At 38.4% G+C, this 10,711-nt stretch overlaps 1 protein-coding gene across 1 annotated transcript; it reads right to left on the bottom strand.

The window, feature by feature from the left end:
• Positions 1–3,674: 3,674 nt before the first annotated feature.
• On the bottom strand, positions 3,675–6,152 carry klf2b (Kruppel like factor 2b). Its single transcript, XM_084732269.1, has 3 exons — positions 5,825–6,152; positions 4,627–5,551; positions 3,675–4,503 (listed from the first exon to the last, which is right to left on the bottom strand). Exons 1-3 carry the CDS (start codon positions 5,894–5,896, stop codon positions 4,328–4,330), a joined length of 1,173 nt encoding a protein of 390 aa, XP_084588395.1. The 5' UTR covers positions 5,897–6,152; the 3' UTR covers positions 3,675–4,327.
• Between the last annotated feature and the right edge of the window lie 4,559 nt (positions 6,153–10,711).

The following is a 10,711-nucleotide window of genomic DNA, read 5'->3' as shown; positions in this document are numbered from 1 at the left end:
TCAGTATCAGTTTGCATGTATGCTATGTTCACCGCTGCCACCTGAGCAGAAAAAAATGTAATATTAGCAAAATATTGCTGTCTCCAAAACAATCAGGCCCCATAGGTGGAATCAGTATTTTTACCTCGCAGAATACAGGAGGTGGCCTGCCACTCCCTCAGTGAAGTGTTTTGTGACTTTGATGTTTTAGAAGATCATTGGGATTCATCAAAGTCACACAGTAACACAAACTAAACAGATCAAGGGGTTAGTAGACAAGCAACTCCGGCATTCTGCGAGGTAAAATTACTGATTTCACCAATGGAATCTGGTTGGTTTGGAGAGAGCAATATTTGCCTCATATGACAGTGATTTTTAATTGGAAAAGGCTGTCTGATGACAAACTAAAGAGGTGAACATACTCTGAATATAGTGTACACTTGATCTGATTAGGGCTGCAACTAACTATTATTTTCATCAGCGATTAATCTGTTGGTTATTTTCTTGATTAATCAATTAGTTGTTTAGCCCAAGTTCATGTCCTCAAATGTCTTGTTTTGCCCAAACCCAAAGATATTCAACGGCCATCTACTGCGGTGCCAACCACCATCTACTGTAGGTAATACACTGACACTGGACAAACAACCCCACATTAAATACTCTGAACTATCCCTTTAATGATCAGATCCTCAGTAGCATGATTTAGATTTTTATTTCAAATGGTACAAGTGTTTCTTGCCATTTTTGCCTGCATATGGAGTAGTTATAGCCTAAAAGTACATGGATTGAAGAAAGTTTTGAATATTATCAAACCCTCATCAGGGATGTTGAAGTAAAAATATGTTTTCCCTCATGAGCATTTTATTTTTAACATAGCTTTGGTTAAATATGATTTAACCCCAAATCATGAGTTGCCTCTTGTATTTACAGTAATTAAGATGCTAATGATAATCATTGAGGTCTTCCTTCCTTCTGAACAAAGATCAGTCCACCTGGAGTGCTGTTGCACCATCCCTCTGATGTCAACAGCTTGTGTTTGTCAGACCATTTGTCATTGGTTGCCTTGTTGTAACGCCCAAAACAACTTGCACTCCCATACAACTAAAAGCCTCTATAAAATGGAAATAGTGTAAACCTACGTTGTTTATACTGGTGCTGTTACACTTAGCTTTCTCCTTTTTTACTCCTTCACACTACCACTGATACATTATGTGACATCTGCTTCCAACTTTTTTGCTTTTGTCTCAAATGAACCGTTGGATCTTTTTTTTCTGCGGATTTCTTTTCTGTTCATTAATGTCTAATGATCCAGTTGGAGGACATTTGTTCAAATGCCTTAAAATCTTGTAATTATTAACACTAATCAGGTTTATTCGGCACATAATATACGCACTGTATATTCCAGAGCTTGCTGGACATGTACAGAGTGACAGCGCCTTATTTATCAACATATCAGCATTGTAACATGTAATATTGCACAGTATGTATGTGATTATAAAAAAGTTGCTAAACTGTTAATTGAATAAAAGTGATTTTTAACATTCCTGCAACAAGGTAAGTCTTGTCATTTAGCTAAAATATTGTAGCAGCAACCAGGAAGAAGTGAGCCACTTAATTCATCACTCAGATGATGAATAATTTTATTGTAAAATAAATGTATCAGTGATGAATACAGAATTTGCATACTGTAGATGGCCTTGAGGAACAGTAGCTCAGCACGGGTAAAAAATTAAAATGCTAAGTATATTAAATTTTAGCACATTTAGGTGTACTTGCAGTCGTATCATTAGTATACTTAAAGTGTGTTAATGATTAGTTAAGTTGAAGTTTGCCATTTTGGAACAACACATTTTGTACCAAGTATATTTTAATTGTTATTAAACTGCAGAAAAGTACAATTTCAAGTGACTTTAGTATACTTTTATGTGCTTAAATGGAACAACTTCAAGTACACAATTAAAATACATGACTGTATATGTACCAATATACAGTTTGTATATTTTTGTGCTACCTTTTAAAAGTACTGAAGTACAGCTTTAAATAAGCTTATATTGAAGGGCATCTTTTGTAAGCATACTTAAATACACTTAAAATTAAAGTGCACTTTAATAAAGCATGCTAATAGTGTATTACAAATAACTTGAAAGTAATTGCACTTTTCACAAATAAGCCACTACAAATATTTTCAATTTAATATACTTCTTAAAAGTAGTACACTATATTCACTTTACAATACACTTACAGTAAAGGACACCACTTGTAAGTACACTGAAATACCACTTTAAGTAACGCAGAATCAGTATGGTAAGTTAGGTACACTGAAGTTGAACTTAATGACATCTATTTTGAAGTACACTTTTTAAAAATACACCTTAAGTATACTGTAAATGAAGCAAAAAAGCACAACTTTACTTTTGTATTCTTAAATTATATTTCTAATACACTATTCTTTTTTTAATGTGATGTGTTGAGAAGGAGGTCTATTCTTAGGTCTGATACTTTTAAGACAATGAACAGTACAGAGTCAGACTGAAATAGACATAAGATGGATTGTTTATATCTTGTAGTTCTGCATTGATATTGGAACAAAAAAAAAAGTGAAATGAGAGTGATACATTTGCATGTACCGCTGTGGATATTTTTACCTACTGTGTACTTCCTCTTTTTTAAATATGATAAATTCTAGTAAAGTGTTGATCAACACATCTAAGTCACATTGTGTAGATTTTTCTTATGGCTGAATTTAAGATCAGATAGCTGAAGCTGTGACACCACTTCCAGTTATTTTTAACGTTTTAAAGCGTAACAAAAATAAGAGTGTTGTGCCAATCACCAGGCATGCATTTGAAGAAAAATATTCAATATTTATCCACTTTTTGAAATGCCATCTGGCTTCAATACATCAACTGCAGTGGAACCTTTGATGCGGGAGAGACAAATGCTCCCTGACACCACGCAGACATGATATGCACGAGACTCAGATACTTTGAAACTATGGTGCAGAGTGACTGTGTGTAATTGTAGTATTAAGGCCTCTTTGATGTCCTACTATAATTTCTACCCATCAGAAAGGGAGTCTAAGGGCTCCCTGATGAGGGTTTGCTGTGCCCCTCTGTCCAGACGACTCCCGGCTCACTCTGTAATTATGGAAATGGAGTGTTTGTATTTATAGGCTAAGCCCACAAGCGGCTGCCCTTCTCTGTCTTGCAGCTGCAAAACATCACAGTGGAAATCAAGTGCCCATGTTTTGAATTAAAGTGGAGATACACTGGCAACGTGGATAACAGGTCTGCTGCACATACTTTGACTGGTTTTAAGTAGACCTGCAATGATTAATTGATTAATTAATCTATTTGAGACATTTTTTAAGAAAGAAAAGTCAAAATTCTCTGATTCCAGCTTCTTATATGTGAGTATTTCCTGGTTTCTTTTGCCCCCTATGACAGTAAACTTGTTTTTGTGGACAAAACATGATATTTGCAGATGACACTGATCGACATTTTGCAACAAAACAACTGATCCATTAATCTAAAAAAAAAAAAAGACTTCCAATGAAAACAAGCATTAGTTGCAGCCCTGGTTGTAAGTGCAGTATGAAACCTGTTGTTGAGTGGGTGAATGTGACTCACCAAACTAAATGTGTGAACAAGATGTAAACATGCAAGGAAAGTAACGAGTTCAGCAGTCCAAAAATGTCCAATTTCATTGTTTTTAATATTTACAATAAATACATTTTACAGTATAAAATCCATGTACATATTTATATAAATTTAAGTGAAAAATAATGCACAGGACATCAAGCCCTGAGAGTGAACTGAGGGGCTGGATCCAAGAGTTTCACACAAGAGGAGACACATAACTCCAGATAGAAATAGGAAGCAAATAAAATTTAAAAAACAGTTCAGGCCATTCAGACATTGAGGCAGTTTAAATAAAACATTGTCTTTGCACATGTTAATGCATCTCACTCCTGTCATGTTCTAGTTTGCGGCCCTGTCGTTCTGTTGTGAAGAGTTTTACAGTAGCACAGTCATAGAAAGGCACTTTTGTGTCAAACACAGCATTCCAGTTCTGTCAGAGGAGAGTAGTACAGTATATATATATACAGGGCCAGCCCCTTCTTGGTCTGCCTGCTCTAAAGCAAACAAAGCTTTTCTAAAGCTTTCAAAGAACCAAAGTAGTACCAGCTACGTTATTAGAAAATAATAACACTAAAACTTCTTTAATTCAATATTTTATATAAAAAAACACTTTGGTCATGTTGGAACAATTTAAATAAAAAATACACGCCAGAATCACAATAAAAATAACTCCCTTCCCTCCCCATGAAGTCCATATGTGGGCTCCTTCACATGTGTCTCTTCATGTGAAGTGCCAGGTGGTCAGACCTGGAGAAGGCGCGTTCGCACAGGTGGCACTGGAATGGTCTGTGTCCTGTGTGTTTGCGGAAATGACGCGTGAGTTCATCAGAACGGGCGAACTTCCATCCACAGCCTTCCCAGCTGCAGTGGTACGGCTTCTCACCTGCGAGGACAGAAATAAAGAGATTATGAGCCTGTGCTAGAAGGAGAAACATGCATTTGGTTTGTGCGTAATTACGCACAAAAGTGGTTTTCTGTATCATGATGGATTTGGGCTCAAACCTACCGGTGTGAGTTCGCAGATGTGCCTTCAAGTGGGAACTCTTGGTGTAGGTTTTCCCGCAGCCGGCGAAGGTGCAGGTGTGTGTGGCTGTGCGTTTGCGCGGCCATGTGCGCCGTCCTCTCTTGGGTTTGGACTCTAGCAGCTCTAGCGGAGACGAGGGCGGTGTGAGCATCACCCTCTGCGCGCCGGGCTGCAGGCTCAGACTTTCATCGAACATGCCGAAGGCGGTGTGCGGAGCGTGGTAGGACATCTGCATCTGTGGGGGGTGCGGGTGGTGGTGCGGGAAAGCCGCGGGTGTGTGATACTTCTGGGAGAAGTTCATGGTCTGGCACAGCTGCGCCTGGCAGTCCGAAGCTGCTCCCTGGTCGTCGGGGCTGAGCGGCGGCGTCATGCTACTGGCTGCCCGCGGGGAGATGGCCACCCGCGGCTGCTCGAAGGACATCATGCACGAAATGTTCCCCTCCTGCTTGATTTTGCTGCAGCTCTGGGGCACCATCCCCATCACGGGGCCATAACCGTCCATCGGAGGCTCCACTTTGATGTTGTCCTGGCGGGGAAAAGGCACCGTGTTGACGTAAAACCTGCCCTGAACGCCGGGGCTGCGTGTAATGCCATAGCTGCTGTTGGTTCCTTCTGCGCGGAGCAGCTCAGTCATGAGGCTGGCGCCGTACGGGGGCGGCGGGGAGCGGTGGTCGTCTGCCGGGTAGGATGGCACCGAGTTCCCCGTGTGTGTGTACATGCTGTGGTCGACTGTGCCCACAAACTCCGCTGCGCTGTCTGAGCCAGTCGTATTTGCGAGAATAAAATCCAGATCCAAATAGTTACTCAGATCCTCGTCGTCCTTTTTGCTGTGATTGTCCAGGTTGTGTACCATTTCAAGCATGGAGCAGCTGCTGGAGATGGGCTTGTCCATCTCTCCTTTCCACCTCTGGAAGAAGAAATTGATATAATTAGATATAATAAGTAAAATAAAGTGTTGAGAAAACGCAGATGATCTCAATCTGGACAAGAAAATCAATACATGTAATTGTATTATCTTAAAATAAAGAATTAAGTTATTTTGTTTTGTTTTCTTAAAGCAAGTAAATTAGTCTTAGCAGCATTTGCCATCCAGATGAAAACAGGTGGAACAAAGTGCCTCGTAATCCAGATCTCACATATTTAAAAAAAACAAACAAACAAGATATTTATTTTTACTTACGTTTTCCCAGGTTTTCTCTCTTTGGTTTGAGAATGTGGAAAAAGAGGGTAGCATCACTCCTGATAAGGCCATCGTTTGGTGAAATAATATCGTATCTCTTGTCAAAGTCGCACCAGAGTGAGTCTGTGCGCTATTTCATTCCACAGCTGCGCTCCGGAGACATGAACAAGTTTCAAAGTGGTAGGAGGTCCTCCGAACCTTTATAGCTCCCTAACCCGGGTACGCCTGGCCAATTGTGAGAGTTCAGGAAACAACGTAAAGTTTGGTAAATTTAGCTCTTTATAAAGCGGGTCCTGCAGGCAGCGGGGCTCAGTGCGCTCTATGACAGGCACAAGCAGCGCAGAGGAGCCTATAAAGCGCAGGACCTCCCACTGCCGCTGACGCAAAACACACAGACCAACCCACCTGAGCAAGAGCTGGAAAAAAGTTGCTGGCAAATTACAAACACACACACACACACACACACACACACACACACACACACACACACACACACACATAGACACACACAAGCAATAATATAGCAACCATAGATACTTACGTAATATGCTGAAAAGAACAGGACTAATGAGAGAAAAACGCTGCAGGCCAAGCCGCACCAGCAGATTAATATAAAGGCTGTCATTGCCTCAGTTAATCATCACAACACAAAGAGGAGATATGGCTTTTTAAATGAACACTAATAAAAATATGATTAGATTCAAAGTACAGGGTTAAAACTCTGAAAGAGACACGCAGAACTTTGAAATATTCTTTATTAAAAGGCAGACAGTTGAGATTGCAGAGTTGAACGGATTCAGGATTACATAATCACATCACAAAAAATAAGTAACTATATCAGGCCAGATTACACTTATGTAATTAGATTACAGTTATGTTGTCAAGGATTAGATTATAACTTTAAAATTTAGCCATTTTAAAAACTTTTTCATGAGTTTGAAATGAAGTAAGTTACTGAAAACAAATTACATAGTATTTTTTGTAATTAGTAACGTAATCTACTTGATTACAAGAAAATATGTAATCTAATCTGAATACTTTTGTATTTTTTTATGATCAAACTTTGAAAAAAAATAGACTAAAAATACTGCACACAACTACAAATCTTTTTTTCTTTTGAAACATCTCGAAACTTATTTAATGCAAATAATATGTTTTTGTGAAGCAGTTGTCCTATAAACGTCGTATGTCAGACAATCTTTTTATGAATTAATAGAGCATTACTGATTATCATGAAAAAAGTTTCAGAATTTTACCCACCGAATTTTACAGATGTAATAAAAATGTTTCAGTTTCAATTTTTGTTATTTGATTGTACAGTCCTGACTGCATGTAATCCATTTTACCCAACCATGATGCTCTATTAAGTTATATAACGCACGTCTGACATATGAGGTTTCTTAGACAGCTGCTTCACAAAAATAAATGTTATTTTCATTGAACATGTTTTGAGATATTTAGAGGGAATAGAGGATATTTGTATAACTTTTTGTGGTGGCATCCAGTTTTTTCAATGTAAGGTGCAATATTTTCAAAGTTTGATCCTTATTAATACTTTTGGATTACTTTCATCCAAAAGTAATCTAAAAGTATTCAGATTAGATTACAATCAAATGGATTATGTTACTATTTATAAAAATCGTGATGTTATTCATGTTCAGTAAGTGACTACTTGATTAGACACATTATCTAACAGCACTCTCTGTTTTTGTTAATTTACATGTGATTGAATCATTTAAAAACAGGTTTTCTTGGTTTTCTCTCCATAATAATGACAAAAAGTATCTTCAAACTTTCAAATTAGTGTTATATAAACTTTACTATAATGCAATTCAACCTTGCTTTAATGAAGATATATTGTTAAACACCCCTCAAATGTTCAAAATTGTGTTAAAGTTTCTATAAATGTTTTGAATATTTAAAATAATGCAAAACAGCCCATGTAAAATGAAGATATGATGACAAAAATTGCCTTCACACGTTCAGTTTGGTGTCTATAAAAGACACGTGCATTTAAAATAATGCTCTACAGCTGACTGAATGTGCTCCTGTCTCCTCCACCTGTTTGGCGCGTAGCTCTCCGTCTCTCGGCTCATTATCATTAATGGAAGATGATGGTTTTGTTCTCACGCAGCAGGCTTGTCCAAACAGGCGCCAGCGTTGTCTGAAACGGTTTTCACGGCTTTTTAACGCTCTAACCTCTCCTGATGTAAACATGATTTAAGGTAACGTCCCATTCAGGTGTAAATGGCGGACGAGGGGGCTGCGGTGTCGATTTGGAGTCAAATTTGCATCACAAGCCCTTGTTGGTGTTTGTGCAGACTGATCTGGTTTCTGACGTGAAGACAGATCACAGAGTTTTCTCAGCAGGAATCCTCAGCCTCCACTGAGGTCATCACGACAAAATGGGTCGGTTTGAAACCCTTAAACATTTAAAAATATATTGTTTCTCAATGTCAGTCACCTAAACTTGAGTTGTGATGTATAGATTTTAAGATAATCCGCACAACAATTTATGCACAAAATGACAAATTCGGCAGATCCTCCCTGTATTGAGAATCTTTCTCAAAGTAATGACTTAGTATGAAAAAATAATGAGATACTTTATCAAAATATCAAGATTTCTGCCTGAAAAAGGCCTTCTGAAAACTAACTTGGCCAGTCTGTAGACATAAAGGGCTCATTCTAAGGTAAAGAAAACATAAAAGTTCTTATTTTCAGGTGATTAAACATTCTTATGAATATTATATTCAATTTCTGCCACATTTTAATGAATCCTCTGTACATATTACACACTGGGCCTTTTAATGTAGTGTAGTCTAAGAATAAAGTGGCATGAAATGTAAAGTACCTCAAAATTGTACCTGAGTAAATGTACTTTATTACTTTCTACCAGTGACACACTATGTACTGTATCACTTACTGTAATCCAAAACCCCAGGGAGGGAAACACTCCTCTTATACAACAAGTGTAGAAAAAGTGCTCAATATGATGATGACCTGAGTGAACAAAGAACGTGACAGACATCAACTCTCATCAAACTGTCATGTCCAGCACCTCTGGTACGCTCTGCGAATGCAGCCGTGAGGTTTCCACATCCTGATCCCTGCTCAGTACTGTGTGTTCAGTGGAAAGTGCGTCACACGGCAGGAGTCCAGTAAGGCCGGAGAGGAAGTGTGTGCTTTAGAGGCAGCGGAGTGACCAGCCTGATGTCTGAACCCCTGACCGCTGACTCTGACCCTGCCGACTCTGCAGCCGTGTTGCTTTGCTGTGCTACCAGTGAGAGTGTTCTCACTTCCCCTGTTACTCAGCTACCTTTAATGCTCTGTAATAAATTTGAAATTAAGGAACTTCATCCGCTGCTGACTGCTTGGTAGTCATGATCATATCTCACAATTTGCTTATAAAACGTGGCTTTGTTTTACTTCCTTAGACTTTAACACGAATTATAACATTTGATGTTCTCCCTTGTTGAGTATGGTTGGCTGTGGGTGTCTAGTTGTGCTTTATATTGATAGTGAACTTTTCATGACCTAACTAATTTAAGTTTGAACTTGTGGGGGCGTTCAGTGTCTTGCTTGAAGAAATAGTTTGAAGAAATAGTTGTTCTTCTTCTTGCTGAAAGTTAAATGGGAAGCTCAATATCACTCACATATTTGCAGAGGCAGGACCAAGTCATTGTTTTGCAAGTCACAAGTAGATCTCAAGTCTTTTCACTCTTGTTCCAAGTTGATACAGGTAAGTCCCAAGTTCTAAACTTGGAGTTTGAGTCTTAAACAAGTCATAATGTACACTATGGCAGTGAGTTTCCAGTCTCATTAATTTACAAAGTTACTTAACTTTTAAGCTAACGTCAGCTAAGCATCAGCTGGCTGATTATGCTGTGCAGCTTCAAATGTCAAGTGAAGATGAAAATTGTTGCGTCTCCGTCTGTAACTTTCGACCTGCGTGTTTTGCATACTGCAATTGTTTTTTTGTCATTGACCACTGGATAGTTTTTATATACAAACATAATTATCTTTGGTATAGTTTTTTCCAACTGGACCTCAGTAATGTAATGTATGACCCTCCCTGCAACTTGATTGGATGCTGTTGAACTGGTTTAAACAAAGTTGATCTGGGAAACTAAGTTTCAGGAAGTTAAGGGAGATTAAGTTTTTAAATAACAGACTTTTTACTCTTTGGGCTCAGGGAAAGGAGTCAAATATTTTCAAGTCAAAGGCTCAAGTCCAAATGAAGTTACGAGGCTTTACTGGCATGACCATAACAAAATACAATATTGCCAAAGCACATTCAAAATACAAAACACACAAATAAAACACAGGCAACAAGCAATAAAACATAATGTTATAGTAACATTAAAGTACAATGCAGGAACAGGAAAGTGAACATAACTGATTTATAACAGCAACAGTAAAATAATAATGATAGAGTCATTGATGTTCAAGTCCAGGTGCAGTTGCAAGTTTGTTTGTTTTTTTATTTTGTTAACACTAAAGCCAGAAGATGATTTGTTTCGTTAAGACTGGAAACAGAGAACTAGCCACCCTTACCTCATGAGGCAGCTAGATTGGTGAGATTACAAGATCATGAGAAAATCAGTGTTGCCAGGTATCAAGCTATCCATTTGTGTCTCCACCAAAAGTGGTGCAACCAATCAGCGTCCTAGGAGGGACTACTGGCAGCTACAGATGTAGTTTTTAGTGTGACGACAACGAGAAGTGTCCATGGAAGCGACACATCTCGAACATACAATGGTGGTCGCTGAAGAGTTTAGCATTTAGCATCAGTTATATCATCATATATTCATTGAAAGAAGAGCAAAGGACAGCACTAAAGGCTTTTCTCAATAGAAAAGATGGTTTCTCTCTGGAATAAGTATAAGT

Source organism: Lutjanus erythropterus, chromosome 12 (genome assembly GCF_056507025.1).
Source record: "Lutjanus erythropterus isolate fLutEry1 chromosome 12, fLutEry1.hap2, whole genome shotgun sequence".
Taxonomy (NCBI): domain Eukaryota; kingdom Metazoa; phylum Chordata; class Actinopteri; order Lutjaniformes; family Lutjanidae; genus Lutjanus; species Lutjanus erythropterus.
Note: the sequence above shows the minus strand (reverse complement) of the source record. Positions and strands in the feature narration are given on the sequence as shown.